The sequence below is a fragment of the Pseudomicrostroma glucosiphilum genome, assembly GCF_003144135.1.
Source record: "Pseudomicrostroma glucosiphilum strain MCA 4718 unplaced genomic scaffold BCV69scaffold_7, whole genome shotgun sequence".
NCBI classification, from domain to species: domain Eukaryota; kingdom Fungi; phylum Basidiomycota; class Exobasidiomycetes; order Microstromatales; family Microstromataceae; genus Microstroma; species Microstroma glucosiphilum.
The window spans coordinates 689,292-709,196 of NW_020289919.1; the positions used below are offsets into that span (position 1 = coordinate 689,292).

General features: G+C 56.0%; 7 protein-coding genes across 7 annotated transcripts; 4 read left to right on the top strand and 3 right to left on the bottom strand.

Moving 5' to 3' along the window:
• Positions 1-102: 102 nt before the first annotated feature.
• On the top strand, positions 103-2,360 carry BCV69DRAFT_282998 (hypothetical protein). The gene has a single exon (XM_025492553.1). It carries the CDS (start codon positions 205-207, stop codon positions 2,125-2,127), a length of 1,923 nt encoding a protein of 640 aa, XP_025347940.1. The 5' UTR covers positions 103-204; the 3' UTR covers positions 2,128-2,360.
• A 1,113-nt stretch (positions 2,361-3,473) lies between these two features.
• Positions 3,474-7,224, bottom strand: BCV69DRAFT_283000 (hypothetical protein). The gene is made up of 2 exons (XM_025492554.1): positions 6,729-7,224; positions 3,474-6,626 (listed from the first exon to the last, which is right to left on the bottom strand). The coding sequence occupies exons 1-2, from the start codon at positions 7,036-7,038 to the stop codon at positions 3,559-3,561; spliced, it is 3,378 nt and encodes a 1,125-aa protein (XP_025347941.1). The 5' UTR covers positions 7,039-7,224; the 3' UTR covers positions 3,474-3,558.
• Positions 7,225-7,455: 231 nt separating this feature from the next.
• On the top strand, positions 7,456-8,611 carry BCV69DRAFT_299258 (MAS20-domain-containing protein; the record flags this gene model as incomplete). Its single annotated transcript, XM_025494310.1, has 2 exons — positions 7,456-7,718; positions 7,819-8,611. The coding sequence occupies 2 exons, from the start codon at positions 7,456-7,458 to the stop codon at positions 8,609-8,611; spliced, it is 1,056 nt and encodes a 351-aa protein (XP_025347942.1).
• Positions 8,612-8,826: 215 nt separating this feature from the next.
• BCV69DRAFT_199355 (seven-hairpin glycosidase) lies at positions 8,827-10,965 on the bottom strand. The gene is made up of 2 exons (XM_025489665.1): positions 10,619-10,965; positions 8,827-10,527 (listed from the first exon to the last, which is right to left on the bottom strand). Exons 1-2 carry the CDS (start codon positions 10,874-10,876, stop codon positions 9,043-9,045), a joined length of 1,743 nt encoding a protein of 580 aa, XP_025347943.1. The 5' UTR covers positions 10,877-10,965; the 3' UTR covers positions 8,827-9,042.
• Positions 10,966-12,156: 1,191 nt separating this feature from the next.
• Positions 12,157-14,660, top strand: BCV69DRAFT_283003 (galactose oxidase). The gene is made up of 2 exons (XM_025492555.1): positions 12,157-12,655; positions 12,744-14,660. Exons 1-2 carry the CDS (start codon positions 12,448-12,450, stop codon positions 14,414-14,416), a joined length of 1,881 nt encoding a protein of 626 aa, XP_025347944.1. The 5' UTR covers positions 12,157-12,447; the 3' UTR covers positions 14,417-14,660.
• Positions 14,661-14,822: 162 nt separating this feature from the next.
• BCV69DRAFT_312728 (hypothetical protein) lies at positions 14,823-18,824 on the top strand (the record flags this gene model as incomplete). The annotated part of the gene is made up of 1 exon (XM_025494962.1): positions 14,823-18,824. The coding sequence occupies one exon, from the start codon at positions 14,823-14,825 to the stop codon at positions 18,822-18,824; it is 4,002 nt and encodes a 1,333-aa protein (XP_025347945.1).
• BCV69DRAFT_312729 (class I glutamine amidotransferase-like protein) lies at positions 18,511-19,844 on the bottom strand (the record flags this gene model as incomplete). The annotated part of the gene is made up of 3 exons (XM_025494963.1): positions 18,511-19,366; positions 19,432-19,671; positions 19,752-19,844. Coding segments are annotated over 3 exons (722 nt in total), but the record flags the coding sequence as incomplete, so codon positions are not given.
• Positions 19,845-19,905: the final 61 nt, after the last annotated feature.

Below are 19,905 nucleotides of genomic sequence, written 5' to 3' on the forward strand. Positions count from 1 at the left end.
ACACGCCGCCGCCCCGCACCACGCGCATCGCAGGGCGGAGCACAGGCCGACGACGGACGACGGACACAGGCAGCCACACCCACGAAGCTCGTCTGCTCCGCACCTTTACTCGCACCTTCTACATTCTGTACCCATCGCAACATTCTGCATCCCAGTTTTGTCACCATGGCAGATGCTTCTGGCGTCGGATCCTCATCCTCGACCATGGCAGGACCATCCTCACAGCTCGCCGACCCTTTCTCCTCCTCCTCTCATCTGGCTGGACCACCCTTCGATCTCCTTGGACTCCCCCTCTTGCATCTCCTCTCCCTACACCCACTCGCCTCAGTACACGGCTCCATCCTCCCGCTCCTCTCCGATGTTCTCCACAACTACCTCTCGCTCATCTGCCGCATCACAGGCCAGTCTGCTCGCCATGCAGGTCGGACGTCCATCAATCCCTGGGACGTCGTGACCTGCCTTGATCAGGTGGGGCCCATTGAGGATCTGCAGGACATGAAGAGGTGGATGAGCAGCGAAGAGAGAAAGGAGTGGGGTGAACGCATGGAGGCAGGATTTGGTACTGGCAGTAGTGGCGCAAAGGCTAGAGAGGACTGGGAGACTCGCAAAATGGCATTGAGGCTGGCTGTCAAGCGAAGGTCCATCAGTGAGGTCGCCAAGGGCAAAATGAGGTGGATGACTCTCCGTGAGGACGAGCTGGCACTCTATCAGGAGCTGCAGACTGTAGAGGAGGATCGACTCAAAATAGCTAGCCGGAGTCGGAGAAGAAGGAGAAATGGCTCTCCATCGGGAGGCGCCAAGAGGAGTAGAACGTCCGGGAGCACAAGTCAGGGCTTCGAGCGAGCTTACGAAGATGCAGGCAACAGTGATGGAGAGAAGAGCGGCAGCGATACAATGGAAGGATCTGAGGACGAAAATGATGATAATGACGACGGTCTCTCTATTGCGACTGGACGGACAAGCGTCTCGCCTGCTCCAGACCTCCTTCCGTCAGATGAGGAGCTATACAAGGGGAGGTCTTTGCAAAACGGACATTCACCTTCAAGGACACGGATCTGGTATGTTCCATCTTTCCTACCTCCCTTTCCAGGCCAGGAAGACGGACAACCGCGCGCTCATGAGCAACCAATCGCAACGGAGGCATCGATATCCGGTACAACGGAAGGAAGGACAGCCAATGGCAGTCTGGCGCCAGTCGACGTCGACGATGGAGACGTAGTACACCCTGCTTCAGGTCCTGAAGCCAGCCCTATCCCGGACGCCTCTTCTGCATCTTACTTCGCCGGACCGACACCCTTTGCAGCATCTTCGCTCTTCAAAGCAGAAGAGGATGGAACACAATTGCCGCCTCTAGATACATTCCCTTTCTTACCCGACAATGGTGGATCCGCCAGGACGCCGTCTTCATCGCATTCCGCCTTCGTCGATGCGTACACGTCGCTCTCCTCGTCTGGGGAGACACCAACTCTACTGCCACAGACGGTTCACAGACGGCAGATAGCTCTTCAATTGTCGCAGCCATCCAACTACGCCCCGATGGATACGCTATACGGCGGTATCAGCGCCCGCCCCTCCGCCATGCCTTTCACGCCCAATGCTTCTCACCTCATTACCCTTCCCGCCAATGGAGGCGCCCCTCGCTTCACGCCTACCAGACCCAAAGGCAGGCCGCTGGAGCTTGCTTCCTCCTCGGGCGTCAGCCACCCCATCTTCGGGTACCGCAAGCCAGCCCACTCACTAGGCAGATTGGCAAGAAATCTCCTCGCCGGCGCACCAGTCGTGAGCGTCCCTCGTCCCGAGACAGGGTCCTCGACCAATGCGAACGATCTAGCGGCAACGATCACTTCTCTCAACCCAGAGGGCCTCTACACGCCTCCCCTCTCGATTCTGCATCGCTCCCTGCATATCATGGATCCACCACCTTTGCGGGACGAAGGGTACGTGGAGCGCGTCTTCAGAGGTGCGGCTCTCAGTGGCGAGGAGGGTACACTGACGCGCGGAGAGAATTGGTTGAAGGCAGGAGTGGACGCGGTCGAGGTTGCGAGTGGGGAGAAGGTCAAGAGTGGAACGTTGGTGTATACGTGGGATTGGGTGGGGAGGGAGTGTACGAAGGAGGGGGCGGATTGAAAACGGGGCTGTGAAGGTGACAATTGGAGCTTGTGACTGGACCGGGTAGAAAAGGCGGCGCTGTGTGAACGACAGCTTTGCAATTGTAGAGGCACTGTTCCAGCAGGCTGGCGCATCTGGTCTCCTTTATCATCTCCATACATCCTCATGCAAACAGTCTTTTGAGTCGCGATCTGAGCATTGAGCTTGCTCTCACTGCGCCCAACGTCGCTCACACAAAGTCTGCAACGATGAATATTTGCTACATGCGATTAGATTCGAGACAGTGTGTAAAAGTACAAGAGTGGCCGAGCATGATTGCACTCCTCGTAGCCTAACAGAGGGAATGCCATAGTCCAGTACCGATGCAGAGAGAAGTGAGCCGAGCAAGTAGCAGCGGAAAGAGACGGTGAATGGGAAAAAAGGGGGTAGAGAGGGCAGTATGATCAGCATCTAGCTCTCCTCTCAACACCAAATCATCCGATGACCAGTCTCTTCCTCTTCTCCTCCTTCTCCTCCTCCTCTCTTTGGCAAGGCAATTCCTACTCTCGCAGATCAGGGATCAACAAATGCGTATGCGTCGATCCAGCAATTAAAATGTGATCAACCATGATTTACAGGTCTGACTGGTGCCAGCTTAGTTTTCATCTTGCATGCGAGGTGGTGCCACGAGTCATGAGCCAAAAGGAGCAGAGGAGAAGCGAAGAAGCGAGAAAGTCGCCCTCTTTGAAGTCCAGAGCCTTGAACCCTACCAATGACAGGTTGTCGAGGCGCGAGGCTGACTAGGCGATGGCGAGCGCCTTATCTGTCTGTGCGTACGAGAAACTCACCTAGTGCTACATGACGAACCAGCCGCAGGAGGAGGGTGTAGGAGAAGTGCAACAGGATGAGGAGAGAAGCGATGGAAGAGAATCCAAGCCAACCCGAGTGGAGAGAGAGCGCAGCGAGAAGATCTGCTGCAGCGCGTAAGTTCCCCTTCCGCGAAGGAGAGCAAGGTGATGTTCGCCCCGCTTGGCCTTGGTGTATATAACCGGATATAGCCTGCTGACTTCGAAATTTGACTCCTTCGCTCTCGTAACGGAACGGAATCCAATCTCTCCCTCTGGCTCTCCCACAAGGACTGCTCGGAGGATCGAGTCTGGCATCCGCTTCCTCGCGCGAGGGTGCTAGGCAAGGCCAACAAAAACCGCTCCTGTAAGTCAGTAGTTAGACTGCTGCTTTCCGATTGATCCTGGACCTTTCAAAGGCTCGGGACGAGGATATGGCAGAGGGCCAGGGTGCAAATCCCTGCGGGAGCTTCTCTTTTGCATCTTCTTTTGCGTTGCAGTGAGCAACAGGCGTGGAGAGACGACGACAGCACAGCGAGATCAAGGGTCAAGCACAGTATGGATTATAGGGCGGTGCGATAGTACAGGCGCGAGACAATATCTCCAGTCCCGCCCCTTCAAAAGTCTACCAGATCCCCCATCCTCCCGGCGGTCCCCTTGCTCCTCCCGCCGCTGCTGGCGGGGGCTCTTGTGCCTCTGGTGGAGGTGCAGAAGGCGCTGCAGAGGCATGCGAAGTTCCCGAGGCGGTCCTGGCCGGTCTCAGCAGCGGTCGTACCATCTCGACGAACAAGGGCACCATCTCCGGAATGGCCTTGAGCGTGGGCGGCTTAGGCTTGGACTGCTTCTTCTTGCGTCTAGGCATCCCTCTTCCACGGCCTTCCTCATCTTCATCATTCTTGGGTGGGACGGGCAGTGCTGGAAGGTCCTTTTCCACTCGTGGAGTGAGGGAGCCAGTGATCGTCATGACTGAATCGCCCCTCTGTACTGGGGGACGCCAGATGCTGGAGGAGCCGAAGGCTTCCTTGCCTAAGCGCTCCGCATTGCTGCCTTCTTCTTCTTCTTCTCCCACATCCTCTTCTTCGACGTCGGATTCGCCGCTGCTGGAGTAGTAATTGGCGTCCATGTAGCCACCGTCTCCTCTGCCTTCTCCTTCTGCAGCACCTGAGCCACTCTCTCCATCGCCATCGCCCTCTTCCTCTTCGTCCGAGTCAGATTCATACAGCTCATCTTCGGCTTCCGCGTCTTCCATCTCTCCAGTGAAGTTCCCACCGATACCTAGATTGTCCATGACAGAGTCAAAGAAGACGCTTTCGTCCTGTTCTTTATCCTCTCTTGCTCGACTGGGATCAGGTACGACTTCAGCCGAGGCGCCAGCTCCTCTGACCTCCCTGTCGGCAAGGCGGCGTTGCAGCTTGAGCTCACGGAGCAGCTTGACCCGGTAGGCGTACACCACTAGGGCGTCGATCTCGGCTAGGGCGGTGCGTCTGTCTTGCCCGCCTGCGGGGAGACATACCTCCAGATCGACGGCACCCAGACCCTGGCGCTGTACAGCACCTTCTTCCTCTCCACGTTCTCGTCCATCGTGGGCGGAAGAGTCAGTTGGATCACCGCTTCGGACAAAGTTGAGGAAGAGCTCAATCCAGTGCATCAGTCCATCGAAGAGACCTGCGCCCTTGGAATGGACTTGGTGGACAAAGGCGTAGAATTTGGCCTCGTGGCGGGCGACTAGGTCGATGAAGACCTGCACCGTCTTCTGTGGCTCGGTGTAGCTCAATTCCTCGTTTGCCTCAACCGTCTTGATGAGATCATTGACAAAGACCTGCAAGTCGTACAGCGAGTCCGCAATGTTGGCCGCCTTGTAGACTTGGGCCAAAGGCGAGTAGAAGATGGTCACAATGTCCTTGAGCAGCTCTGAGGTCACACCTTCAAAGATGAGAGAGAGCATCTGCTCCTTGTCCCTCAGCCGTGTCTGCAGCTTCAAGAGCACGTGAAGATCTTCGTAAAGCCAAGCATCGTCGTCTTGTGGCCCCTCGTCCTGCTCAGGGTTCTTGAGAGAAGCGCGATAGCTCTTGTACACCTCGTATGATCGGCTGGCTCTGATCACGCGGTGGATCTGCGGCCGGCCTAGGCGAGGCTCCGTGGGCGCTCGTAAGATAGTGGTAATAAGGTCCACTCCTTCCTCCTCTGCGTCGTCTTTGAATACTTGCTGAATCTCAAGGGGAGCATTCACGTAGAGACGAATCTTTTCACACAGTACCTCGTCTGCGATTTTCTGGCTCACAGCAGCGATTACTTCGGACAGCTCTCTTGCCTCCTCTTGCAGGGAGCTAGAGAACATCCTCTGCAGCAGCGATCGCTGACCGAATGGCTGAGCTAGGAACAGGTCAATCACACCCCTGATCATAGAGACTGGATTTGAGATGCGCAACATCTGTCGCATCATAAAGTAGGGCATGAGACCATGTATGCGCTTCAGCTGGCCGAAGAGATCAGACGAATTATCGTTGCCCATGAAGAGGCTGAAGAGGGTCGATGCAGCTGAGATCCTGGCCCAACCTAGAAGAGCTCGATAGCTCTCGGGTAGCTGTTCCATTTTAGGTGTAGATTTGATCGTGGCAAACACTCTCGACAGACCGTCCCTCTTGACGAGATCCTCCTTAAAGGCGTTGAGATGGCCCTTGAGCAGTGCAGCCCGCTTGGCCGACTCGGCGGTGAATCTTGCACCTTCCTCTGCTCTGACAGCATCGAGAGCCTCTCTGGAACGAGCATCTGCTTCCTCGGCGGGCGTGAGTGTCGTTGGCTCGCCAAGCAGGAAGTCTGCTAGAGCGACACTGTCTGCCACTGGTGGAATGGCCAGCAGAGCTCGAATATATGCTCGCAGGGTCAGACGATTCTTTTCACGCGCAAGTGGCCCCGTGGCTAGAGTAGGATTGGACGTAGTTGCGCTTGATGATGCTTGCGGATCTTGAGATATGGTCAAGTCTTCAAAAGAGCCAATTGAGCCGGCGGTGGACAACTTAGACCGGTCCGATGCAGTATCAGTAGGAGCTGTACCAGCTACTTCGGTATTGGATCGATCTTTGGTTGGCGGACGAGTGACGTCTTCGTCCGGGTATTCAGCTCGCAGAGTATCCGCAAGCCTTTCAAAATCACCGTACCGCCGACTGACGAAGGCATCAGGATGTCCTGCTCTCCGGGTACGGATGATAAACTCTTCGTGAACCCGACTACGCAGCCTGCCCTTTGTTGTACGTGTGCGGACGCCGACCACGTTCACATCAAAAGTGGCATCACCGAATTTGAATGGCTTGCCTGCCAACGCTGCCTTGAATCTGGCTTGGGCAGCGCTCATCTTCTCCCTATCTTCATCGGATACTTTCACGATTTCCTCTGCTCCCACCTCCCCGCCAATCTTGATCGCAGATGCGATAAGTAGAGTGACTGTGCTTTCCAGCTTGGACGTGATACGCCTGCGCTTTGTCTCCTCTGAGCGATCGTCTGTGCCCGAGATGTTCTTCTCGAGGAAGCGGTCCAGAAAGACTTGCACCTTATCGGAGAAGAAGTTGGGCGGCGCTGAGCTCAGAAAGGGAAAGGTGAGGACGAAGTGGTGAAAGATGAAACGAGCCAGAGGCAAATCGGTATTACGAGCGGCAGATGATGCCTTGAAGGGCGGACCGAAAGTTGACAGAGCATCTGCGAAGGCGAGTGAGTCGAAGAGGGTAAGGAGCTAAGTCAAGGCGGTGCTGATGAAGACCTTCGGCGGCGTGAGGCTTACCCCATCTCTAGCGTACTGACCTTTCTGACTGAGCTCCTTGACCTCTCTGTCGACTTGTAGCCTGACAAGTGTCTTCTTGAGGTAGTGAGCTCTTAGGGGGGTCAGTTTGTTGGGATCGTTGGGATCGCGAAGATTGCGAATCTTTGCTGCCACTGCTTCAGTCGCTCTCATAGCTTCCCGGGAATCTCCGGCAGACTCCCTATCTCTAGAGGTCCTTCCTGCATCACGGAAGGCTGGATCTACATCTTGAGAGGCAGAAGAGGAGGCTGTGGACGCGGCCGACGCAGTCGATGATGAGCGAGCGTGGGAAGTGGAGAAGCGTGGAGCCATGGTGCTTGCGTATCAGGGCCAGGGGAGGGAAGGGTCCAGGGCGGCAGGCCCGACACGCAGCAGCCACCAACGAGACGGGAGTCTGCGGCCGCCTGGAAAGATGAGGACGATGGCAGGGAGAAAGAAGGAGGTGAGGCTACCGTGAGTACAGTTCTGCGGGTCTGCTTTGGGAAGTAGTGGTGGAGCATTACGCACAAGTAGCGTACAGCCGACGCTGGGCCCCCAACGCAACCCTCGTTGCCAGGAGGGCGGAGTTGGAATTACCTCCACTGACTAAATCCTCGTCGTTTTCCTCTCACGCAACGCAACAATCTTCCTCGATACCAAGTCCACTCGGCCATACCCAGACATCAATCAACCCAACAAAAGGTCATACAACTACTCACACCCACACACTCGCTCACACACTCACTCACAATGCGAGCATCTCAGATCGCAACCATCACAGCCGCATCCCTCCTCACCGCAGGGATCGGCTACGCATTCTACTTCGACTACAAGCGTCAGAACGACCCTCAATTCCGCAAGCAGCTCAAGAAGGAGTCAAAGAAGACGTCCAAGGCTCAGAAGAGGGACACCGAGGCTTACAAAAAGAAGGTACAGCAAGCTGTAGAGGAGGTGCTAAAGGAGGTCAATGCACCAGGCGCTTTGCCTACTGACCCTGCTCTGAGGGAGAAGTTGTGAGTAGCACAATGCGGCGAGCGGCAAAGACTGTAGCTCGTCTAGAGTAACAAGTGCTGATATATGCTTTGGTAAACCTGTTCCACTCCACGCCTTAAGCTTCATGGAGTCTGTCACAGCCGGAGAAACACTGATCACTCTCGGACCCTCGCAACACCTTGCCGCCGCTGCCGCCTTCTTCAAGGCAGTCAAGGTGTACCCCTCTCCCGTCGAGCTCATCATGATCTACCAAAAGGCCACTCCCGAGCCCGTCTTCAATCTCATCATGGAGATGGTCGGCAAGGACGCCGAGCTGGGAGGAGCTTCAGGAGGACCCGGTGCACAGTCGCAGAACCCTCTCGGCGCTCTGTCTGGCCTGGCTCGTGAGGCACCTAATGCCGCATCTGCCTCTAATCTGGATGAAGTCGACGACGAGCCTACACCCACCAATGGCGCTTCTTCCAGCTCTGCAGACCCTGCATACACAGTAGGCGAGGAGCGTGCGACTACGGAGAGCGCTTCGGGTCCTTCTTCCCAAGCCTCTTCACAAGAGTGGGACAAGCTCTCGGGAGCTTCCCTCGGACCCTCCCCTCCAGCTGATAGCGAGAGCACCGTCCAACTCTCGTCCTCTGCCAATGCATCCGAATCAACTGCAACAGAGGGAGCAGGCGAAGAGACGCAAGACTCCGGTACTCCCTCGGCAGAAGAACCCCCTTCTGTCCTTCCCACTCAGGAAGCGGCTGCCGCCCAGACTGAGACTGAGACGGGAGCTGGTGCCACTACAGAGGAGACGGCTGCGTCTACTGCTTCGCCTTTCAACTTTGCTGCTGGATCTTACACCCCTTCGCCCGTGTTCAAGGAGGGGGACAAGGCAGAGGAGGAGGAGGGAGCTGCTGCTGAGGAACAGAAGTAGAGTAGCCTCAAGGAGACGGAGAATCAGAATTGCGTGTGAGGCGCGGGCGTGAGGAGGTGAAGTGGGCTTGCCAGACGATACAGGCGCGTCAGGAAGCAGGCGGAGAGTCTTGATCGGTTCGAGCAATGTATGACCAGGCTCCACATCTCCGACAATATCAACACCATCACAACTTTTCGAGTTTCTCAAGTAAAGACTGGCTCATCTGCATTTCGGCTCTTCGCAATGGGATGGAAGGCAGTGAAGGTTGGATGGAAACGAAAGCACTCGTCGATTGTGATTCACGGCGATGCAAGGGTGACGAAAGCAAAGACACGAACTAAGACCATGCCGAGCCCGAGATGACGGGCTGCGTGGAGGGGAACAAGCGGACTGATCTCGCTTCGCGCTCGATCAAGACAAGGGGCGAATCGTAATCGCATTAGGTAGACCTAAGTCGAGGCGAGACGAGCCTTGGGAGCAGCTTGGAAAGGCTTCTGGTCCCTAGTCACTCCAGCGAGCTTCTTCTTGTTCACTCCGGTGAACAGAGGTGCAGGCACGAGCTTCCCATAGCCAGTCGTCTTTGCCTTCTTCCCGTTGCTGGTGTCAGAAAGCTTTGTTGCGCTTGGTACTTCAGCGTCGGCAGTCACGTGGGCGGCGGGAGCTTTGATGGGTCCTGGGTTCAGACCCCTGAAGTCGACGTCGAGATTGTCAATCTCGAATGGGTGCGCCTCGGTATTGAAGACGTACTTGCCAAGGTCGAGGACGTTCCCATCGGTAAAGATCAGGTAGCTGTACTTGAACAATTCGGCGTACAGGAATGACTCGGAGAGGTCGATCTGGGCAGTGGTGGAGTTGCTGACATCGTCGAGTGAGGTAAAAGCAGTGTCGGTACCACAGTACTTCTCGAGGGCCTGGAAGGCCTTCCAAGCGAGGTCTTGCCATTTGCTGTCTCCGGTCAGACGATAGGCGTAGAAGACGGACTCCATGACTTCTGGTCGCAAGACGTAGGGCTTGGAAGAGTAGTCGAAGCCGTTCTCTGCATAGAACTCGGCATTCTTGATCTCGATGCCCTGCGAAGATCCATTGGCCAGGCGGTAGATGAAGCCTTCTGGACCCACACCGGTGGCGGAGGCAGTGTAAGTGTGAATGCAGGACTCGGCGAGATCAAGACCGTAGTTGAAGATGTCGTCATTGTCAAGCAACTTGCCTCCCAGCAGCCAATTGCCTCCCACGAAGCATTCGAGGTGAGAGCCACGGGGAAGGGTACCCCCATTCTTGGCCGAGTAGTCTGCAAGATATGTGAGCTTCTTCTTTGTGCCACCTGCGCTAGTGATCAGGTGCAAGATGGAAGACTTGACCGAAGTGATCCAAGCAGGGAAGTAAATCTCCTGAGTACCGATCAGCAGGGCGTACTTGTTGAGGTACTCGAAGAAGCTGTCAGAGCCACCGCCCCAAGTCACATAGTCTCCGACTGGCTTGCCAGTGGTCTGATTGAGTCTCTGAGGGTTAAGTCCTGGGAACGGCAGAGGGATAGTATTGATGGTCGCGAGCTCGGCCTTGATAGCGAAGTCTCGGTAGGTGTTGTTGCCGGTGTACTTGCTGAGTCGATCAAATTCAATGATCAGAGTGCCGGTCTCAGCGATGACTGCGGACTCGTCCGTCTTGGGAGTAGGGAGACCACTCCAGAACTTGAGGGTATTGTAAGGAATGTCGTTATTGTTGATCCAGCCATACATGAGCTTGTCGCCCACAACACGAGCTTGTTCTACAAGCTTCTTCTCCCTTCGTCCTCCGAGCTCGTAGGATGACAGCAATCCACCGACGTGTCGAATGGTGGTCTCGAAGATGGAGACTTCCTCGGATGACGTCTTGCTATAGTCAGTCTTGAGCGACTGAGCGACGGTCTCGTCGTAGATGTCGTTAAGACCCATGACCTGTATGTGGGCGAGACCAGGAGGGGGAGAAAGCGACATAATCAGCTGTCCAAACTTCACGTTCTGAACGCCCAATCAAGCATATACGCACATGTGCTGTGCTCTGGACATCGACGAGCGTTGCACCCCAGCCGCCGAGAGGGTCGTCGCAAGTCTTGGTGAGTGGGTTGAGCTGGTCCCGGCCGAAACAGTACTTCTTGTAGCCGTTGTATGACTTTACGAAAGCTGCTTTGACTGCATCTGCACGCTCAGTATTCGCTTTGACCTGGCTGGACTGGATGTTGAGGGCCTGGCTGGAAGTGGCCAGCGCGACTAGGACAAAGGCAAAGGTGAAGGTGAAGCGCGCCATGTTGGTAAGAAGTCGATCACGAGCGAGGGAGCACCCGTCAGGTGGAAGAGGGACTGTGAGGAGGACAGGAAGCTGGAGGGTCGATGAAGAGAGCGTGTATGGATTCTGCACAGCAGAGTATAAGAGTGCTCGGACGCTGACCGAGCAGTTGTAGGGATCGTAGGGGCCAGAGGGAGCTGATGTCGTGGCCGCGGCCCTTCAGTGGCGATGTGGGGATACAGGGGAGGCCAAGATTAGAGATCGTGGTGGGGAGAGGGGACAGGGAGGAGGGGTCAGGAGGAGCTTCTGTCCGTGTGCACTTGAAGAGTACTGACTGCCTGCTCCTTGGCCGTGCGCCGGATCATCCGTTCGCATGCCAAGTCGTGCGAGGCGCGAGTGAACGGTTCTTCCATGGTTCAACTGTCTACCCGGGATGGCGGCTGTTCGGTACCCTTTTGCATCTTTCACAGAGGTAGCTTGACGTCCTTTGTAAAAGACAGAAGCTTGGCAGACCTTCTCGGAATCCTCTTGCGGCTCACCAAGCACGTCCATCTTAATATGAGGAAGGGTCCGAGCGCGGACATCATCGAGGGGTGAGTGCGCCTCGATAGGGCGACATGACTCAGACCACTCCTATCCGCACCGCTTGTGGTGCGACAAACACCACCTGTGCGTCTTCTGAAATGCGCCGAGGCCACCCGATGTTCATGGCTACGACTTGATCCATCAGCCTTCGAAAAAAGAGGAAAGTCGCTTCTTAAGGAGATCTGCTAAATCATACCACGGTGAGCAGAAGTTTGGCAAGGTCAGTCTACGATTGCCCACAACATCGGTCTGGTGGAATTCGACGTCCCAAACCCACTTACCTTCCGCGTCGCTCGACATGACTTCCACCATTATACTGCCACAACGACTCTGCAGATACCAGCATGTCTAATACAGACCCGGCCGCTCACAGAGGATCCATAGGCTTGAAATTCGTGAGCCTGCGCGACACAAAATTGGGTCGGTCACACATGCGCCGGATCTAAGCCCCTATGTTATGCATGTGGCCCTGACTTGCCCCACCCGGTCAGGTACAGTACTGGGTGAGGGTGAGGCCTTTTGAGACGGTCAGGGCGATGCACAGGGCCTCCTGCGTCGAAGAAAGAAGGGCCTCATTGCGAAGTCCGGTGCTGCTCGGGCCCCCAGCTGGTGAAGAGCAAAGCATCGCATGGCTGCAAAATTGCCCCCGAGCTGTGCACCGTTTGCCTTCTTCCCCTTCCCCTCCCCCGATCTCCCCCATAGACCTTGCGGCCCCTAGGCGACCTCTTCATCAAGACAGTCCTTACGTCCTACCTCTTCACACAGCCCTGAGCGGAGCATACATTCAGGTGTGGTACCATAGCCCCTATCCTGCACCCACTTCGACACTATCCTTTGGCCGAACACAGTCACCCCTATCTTCGCGCGTCAACAGCAAGAGATCACATCAGTTGACTGTGCTATCACTTGGCTCCAATCAAGAGTCACATTACCATCACCTGTTCATAGTCTCACGAGGTAGACTGTGACTCTGAAGCGACCATTCCCCAGGCCAACTTGTCGACATCATGGTCCAGCTTCTTGTTCGCCATGCAGCACTCCTGTCCGCCGTCACCCTTGTGCTTACAGCAGCACTTGGCATGGCGCGAGGGAAGCACTCAAAGACTATAGGAGACAGTGGTGTTAGTGCCCAGATGCTGTTCTTGGCTGACCCAGATCATGTAGTCTTCATGGACAAGGCAGAGAACAACCCCTTGTCGATCAATGGGCATCCTGGTAAGTCTTTCTGTAGCTCTCTCGTAAGTGAGACTGCACAGCTGACCTTCTAAGTTGCATCTCCTGTGAACCTCCTTCTTTTGCGCAGCCTGGGTGGCTCGATACCAACTCTCTTCGGGGAGGAAGCAGGCAATGGATGTACGAACGAACACCTTCTGCGCCGGCGGTGCTCCCGCCGGTGATGGACGTTACGTCACGACTGGCGGGACCGCGGCACTTGGGTACAAGTCCCAAGATGGAGGCTTCGCTCTCAATATCTATGATCCCTCCACCAACACCTGGGAACAGAACAGGCATGGCATGCAGACCAACCGATGGTACTCGAGCGTAGAGCCAATGGCAGACGGCAGTGTCATCATCGTCGGCGGTCAAAACGCTGGAGGTTACGTGTCGACTCAAAGGACAAATGAGCCTTCCTACGAGTTTTATCCGAGCAAAGGAGAGCCGGTCCACATGGGCATCTTGGCTAGGACAGTGCCGGTCAATCTCTACCCTCTCACCTTCTTGATGTCGAACGGAGAACTGTTCGTGCAGTCTGGCCGTCAAGCAATTCTTTGGAACCTTGACAGCGCGAGCGAGAAGGCCCTGCCCAATATCCCCGATGTGCCTCGCCCTTACCCATCTAGCGCCGGTGTCGCAATGATGCCCATGACACCCGACAATGGATACAAGCAGACTATTCTCTTCTGCGGTGGTATCTCTCTGGGCCGCAAGGCAGCTTGGGGCGCCTTGAGCGGACCCGCAGTCAGCACTACCGACAAGGTCGCCTCGACTTCCTGCCAACAGATCGACCCTCTGGGCTCCGGCCAATGGCAGGCTTCGGACGCGCTTCCTGAACCTCGCGTGATGGGCATGTTCGTCCACTTGCCCGACGGAACCCTGTTCTTCGGTGGAGGCGTCAAGAAGGGTACCGCTGGCTACACGGCCAGCGGTAAAGGACCAGGCAAGCCAGTTGGCCAGTCGCTCGGAGACGACCCCGCCTATACCGTTCAGATTTACTCCCCTCGAGCTCCAGCTGGCTCTCGATGGAAGGCATACGGAAGTCTGCTCAACCCCAGGCTGTACCACTCCTCTGCTCTCCTGCTGCCAGACGGTGCCATTCTGATCTCCGGCTCAAACCCCAATGAAGATGTAACAACGGCTCACTGGCCCACAAGCTACGCTGTGGACAAGTGGTACCCGCCATACTACAACATGCCTCGACCATCCTCTGATCAATTGCCTACTCGACTGAAGTACGGCGGCAAATCCTTCACCATCGACATGGCCCGAGCCATTGCGGACATGAACATCAAGAGCCTTGACTCTGCATATGTTCGCATCATTCGAACCGGCTTCTCAACTCACGGTGTCAACTGGGGCCAACGTTCTCTGCAGCTCAAAAGCCAGCTATCGGTAGACAAGCGTACGCTCGTGGTTCAGGGTCTGCCCAACAACCCTAACCTCTTCGCACCCGGTCCCGCTCTGATCTTCCTCGTCGTGGATGGTGTCCCTAGCATGGGCGTCTTTGCGCACATTGGTCCTAAGGGCATCCCCGCAGCAGTCGCCAACAGCATGTCCAAATTTGCCAGCCTGAATCAGGTCTCGGCAGAAGCAGACGAGCCGCATGTCACTTCTACCGGAGAAGGCGGAGGCGGCGAAAAGGATGTTTCCATCAGCAAGAGGTGCACGAAGGACATGCCTGACTCGGAGTTGGTTCAGAGGGACCATGTCTGGGAGGCTGTTGCTGCCAACGTCACAGCTGCCGCGCTGTCAGAGTGAAGCACCAGAAAAGCGTCACCTCGGGCCCTATTCCTTGACTTATTCAGATCTTTATTTGCGATCGCGATGGGCACCGATTCGTTCCGTCGTCCGCGTCTCTATTCCAACATGTCACCAGATTGTCCCACAATAACGTCCGTCTTTATAGATATTTGGTCCCTTTTTCCCGCTTGCTTGCCATCGATAATGTTGGTTCTCGACTGAGAGTCTTCTGACAAAACAGATGTACAGTGGTGTGATGTGGTAGGATGGCGAGGGATGCGTGCCGGATGGCTTGTCCTGATCTGCTGCAGCCAAGCGCGTGGCTGTCCCGCTCGCATGGGCCCGTCCAATTCGCAGAATTGCTTCCCCCACCGCTGCTCCTACCACCATCACTCCTCCGTACTATCCCCACCCTTGCGCCCTGATGTCGGCTGCGAACAGCTCAGATCCCTTCGCAGTCGACTGTGTCCTCGATGGCTCCCAGGCCGCCAAGGACAGGGTGAGCTCGCTGGCGGTGCACGGAGAGAAGCTCTATGTAGGGCATCCCTCGGGATCGCTCTCCGTATTCCGGCTACCCGTCAATGCCTCCAGCAGCAGCTTCTCAGAGACAGACGCTGCTGCTTCTTCCTCCTCATCGACTGCTCCTTCAGCTTTGGGAAAAGCAACGCTGGTATCCACACATCCTCACTTCCACCCACAGGGCAAGCAGATCCTTTCGCTACGCATCGTCCCTTCGTTGTCCCTCATCATCTCCTTCTCGCCCGATGGCACACTCCATTTCAACAGTCTGGCTACGCTGGAGCCAGACAAAGTCCCGACCCCAATCAAGGCTGTAGCAGCCAAGAGCGTCGTCGCATTCGAGGTGCAGACGAGTGTATGCGAATGGCCAGCGGCAGAAGACGGTAGCAGTGGAGATAAATCGCCCGAGGCGAAGGGAGAGGGCAGCAGTCGGACACCGCAGAAGAGGATTCCGGAACCTGGCATGACCTTTCCTCGATCTATGAACAGAGCCAGTAGCTCACGTACTAGACCGCTCTCAATGTTCGGGCGTCAAGACTCCTTCAGACAGCAGCAGCAAGCCGCCCCAGAAGTCAAGCTCAGGCTTCTTACGACCCTCCTGGTCTCTTTGAGGAGGAAGCTTCTGGTCTTGAGGTGGCTAGATGGGCAGCCGTACGATTGGAAAGAACTGTCACTATTACACACTCCTCGCTCTTTCGCGTTTGCTCCGCCATCGCCTGCTCCCACTACTTCGCTCGACTCGTCAGTCGCGCCCACCCCTTCTACCTCGAATACGGTTTTCATCTCCTACGGTACACCGAGCGAATTCGGTCTTCTAGACATACCTCCAGCCCATCTCTCTCCGGCAGCGAAGCTGCATGAGACAAGCTCACCACCTTCAGCGAAGAGAGACTTTCTCAAGGACGGCCAGGAGTGGAAGAAGCTGCGAGAACTCAATATCCCCGAGTACGCTGCAGAGTACTTTGGAGACGCAAGTAGCAATGACCCTGCAGGCAACGGCTCTCATGGCAGGTCGGAAAGTGAGAGCGGCAACATGAGAGCCGGATCTGGGCAGGGAGAGGCATCTTCGTCTGCCAAGGCGGTGAGCACAGCAGCCAGCTCGGCAGCCGCCGCTGGGGGTCTGTTTGGAGGTCTAGGAGGATACATTGGGCTCGGCGCTCGTACAAAGGCTCCTATTCTGCGAGCTGTCCCAACGTCGGCTGCAACAAAGCCGATGTCTGCATCTGACAACGAGGGAGAAATCGTCGTAGTGAGGGACAACACCGCCGTCTTTCTCTCTTTCACAACGGGCAACCCGACTAGGAGACGAGGCATTGAGTGGCCAGTCGCGGTGGAAGATGCCGCGCTGCTGCCCTCCCAGCACATCTTTGCCGCCCTACCGCCTCCGTCAAACCAAAGCAAAGCGACCATCCAGATCCGCTCAGCCAGCACGCTCGAAGTGGTTCAGACCTTCTCTGTGCCGCCTGAGCAGGCACCTACATCATCAACAGCATCTTCCTTTACCGTCTCAGCGCTGGTGTCCCCGCCTCTGCAGTCGAGCTCCTCAAGCTCGACCAGCGCCTCACTCTTCGTCGTTCTGACCCCCAGCAGTGCCAATGAATCTGCCCGCGTATACAAGCTCACCGCCCGCACATGGCAGGCCAGACTACGAGAGATGATTCGTTTGCGAAAGTGGGAAGAAGCTGTGGAGCTCGTCAGGAACGACAGCGGTGAAGGCGACACGGACACAAAGGACTGGGAGCTCAAGAAGCGTCTTTTGCCCCCGCTCTTGGCGTTGCTCTCTTTGGACCGTTTCCTGGCCGGCTGCGCAGCATCCAATTCAGGTGCTGCCAAGAAGCAGATGATGCAGTCTGCCAATGCAGCCTTTGAATCCGCTGTCGATCTCTGGATCGAGTTGGATCTCAATCCCACGAAAGTTCTCAGCATCTTCCCGGAACGGATAGCCGGGCAAGGGCTGTCCAGACCGAGGAGTGACTGGGTCGCTATCTGGGGTGAAGGTCTCACGAAGGAAGGTTTCAGTCTGGAGCAGGGAGGCAGTGGGTCAGACGACTGGCTCAGGAGCACAAGTGGGGGACTACCCAATGCCAAAGGCGCCGCTGCGACAAGCCAGGCACTTGCTACGCCCCGTGACCGATCCAAGCTCACCAGCTTATTTGGTAAGCCCAGCGTTCCTGCAAGCACAGCAGGTGATGATTCCGTTGCTACAGCTGCAACGCCAGCTTTGTCTAGCTCTCCGGCTTCGACAGTAGGATCCCGAGATACGATGAGGGATAGAGCTTCGGCTAGTACCAAGGCTACGGCCAAGACTGGGTCGCAAATATCCGACAAGCAGCCTGCCTCTGCGGCCACAAGAAAGCCGGCGCCAACGTCCGCAATACAAGGCTCCGAGCCAGGTGGAGGATCAGCTACCGAAACGGTTGCAGAAGCAGTCATCGACTTGTCACTGGTAGAGAACGAAGCACTGCTTTCTCGGCCCTCCCTTGAAGCTCTGGGCCGTTTCCTCGCTGATCGGCGCCGCATCTTTAAGCCCATCTTGGAGACGCATCCAGGAGTGTCTCCTTCACCAGACTCAGCCATGCTTGAATTGCCATCGATCCCTCTTGCCAGCATGAGTCTGCCTGACTTGACAGCTCTGGCTCGTGTGGTGGACACGGCGTTGTTCAAAACCTTTCTTGAGACCAAGCCATCTCTAGTAGGTCCTCTTTGTCGGATCGAGAATTGGTGCGAGGTGAACGAGGTTGAAGAGCTCCTCAAGGCCAAGGGCAAGCACTCTGAGCTCATCTCCCTGTATGGTGGCAAGGACATGCACGATCGTGCGCTTGGCCTCCTCAAAAAGTTCTCGGAGGAAGAAGACGACGAAGAAGAGAAAGTGGGACCCACCATCCGCTACCTGCAGGGTCTTGGCCCAGAGCACATCAAGGTCATTCTCGAGACTTCAAAGTGGGTCTTGAAGCAAGATCCAAAGAGGGGCATGGAGATCTTCACGGCCGATACAGGCAAGGTGTCCACTTTCCCTCGACTGCAGGTGGTGAATCTCCTGTGGGACTTTGACCGAGACCTGTGTGCCGTATACCTGGAGCACATCATCGACAATGTTGGAGAGGGTGATCCCGAGCTCCACGAGAAATTGGGCATCATCTATCTCGACCGGGTCAAAGCTGAAAGAGACGGCAACAAAGGAGAAGACAAGCTCGAGAGCATGGCCGCCTACCAGAAGCTGTTGCAATTTCTGTCTGAGTCACATCAGTATCGTCCAGAGCGCATCTTGCGTCGCCTCCCTATCGACTCTCTATGGGAAGTGAGAGCGGTGCTGCTGGGCAGGATGGGACAGCACAAGGGCGCTCTCAGCATCTACGTCGAGCGCATCGGAGGTGAAGAAGGTGAAGCAAAAGCCGAAGAGTACTGCACGAAAGTCTATGAAAGGCGCGGATCTACAGCGCAAGATGACGACGAGGGCAGCTCATCTTCGGCAGAAGAGGCACGGGGCATCTTTCTCCTTCTGCTCAAGCTCTACCTCCGTCCGGCAGAACCGACCAAAGGCGAAACAGATGCCACACGGCAGCACGACCTCTCCCCCGCCCTCCGACTCCTCTCCCGCCATCCATCCTCCCTGGAGCTAGGCGCAGTTCTCTCTCTTCTCCCGCCCCTCGTACCCATCTCTGCCATTTCCACGTTCCTCTTCAAGGGTCTGCAAGCCTCTCATCGCTCCCACTCTCATAATCGCGTCATTGCTTCCATCTCAAAGGAGTATTCTCTGCAAGTAGACGAGAGATTGGCGGGATTGAAGAGCAGAAGAGTCAAGGTGACGCAGGGGAGGACGTGTGGTGTTTGTGGAAAGAGATTGGGAGTGAGCGTGCTTGCTGTGAGCAATACGGGCGAAGCGATGCATTATGGGTGTAAGCAGTGAGAGCGGACACACTGCGCACTCGTTCACGTCTTATAGAAAATGAAAGTAATGTATTGCTATGCCAATCTATGATTGCATGTTGATTGATTGAGCTCAGTAGTTTCCTCCACTCCTTTATTTCTTCAGTTGCGATTCCGTCTTTTGCGATGCCGACTACTGAGACTCGAGGGCCTTGATGACCTCCTCAGCCATCCTAGCCGCCGAAGCAGGGTTCTGACCAGTGATCAAGATTCTACCCGTTGAAGTGCGGTCCACAACGACCTTCTCGCCCCAAGGCTGTGTCTTTTGGAAAGTGGCTCCCCTCTCCTCAAGTCGCGACTCGACAAGCCAGGGGATGTTCTTTGTGAGCCCAGCCTGCTCTTCTTCCTCGTTTGTGAAAGAGGTGACGGTACGACCCTTGAGGAAGTAGTTGTCGTCGTTGAGCTTCACGTCACTGAAGACCGCAGGGGCGTGACAGACGGCAGAGACGGGCTTGCCGGTCTCGTAGAATGCGCGGATGAAGCGGTGAGAGTCCTCATCGAGGGGAAGGTCGAAGCAGGGGCCTATAGAGTGAAGGCGAGGATCATGAGTACAGTGTCTCTTCACAAGTATGCAATCGGCTACTCACCGTGTCCACCAGGATAGAAGATGGCGGCGTACTTGGACACGTCCGGGTCCACTTCGCTCAACTTCTGCGTGTTCTTGACAAGCTTCTGTCCTTCCTCGTCCTTGAGGAACTGCTTGGACTCCTCGTCGTCCTTGAAGGCGTCGACGGAAGACTGGTCCAAAGGAGCCTCACCTCCCTTGGGAGAGGCAAAGATGAGGGGGTAGCCAGCCTCCTTAAATCGGTAGTAAGGATGGGCGAGCTCTGCGGAAGAGAAGTGGAGGGTGTGTGCAGTCAGTACGTGCGGTGAGCTCAAGAGAAGCACGTTTCCGGCCAGAGCTCACCAGGAAGGTACCACCCGGTGGCGTGGTCCGAGTCGATGAGCTTCGTGTGCGAAGTGAGGACTACGAGGATGGGCTGCTTTGAGGACGACATGGTGTTTCGGTCTATGGTGAAGAAGGTGTGGGGGAAGGGTGGAGGTTCGGACATAGGAATACT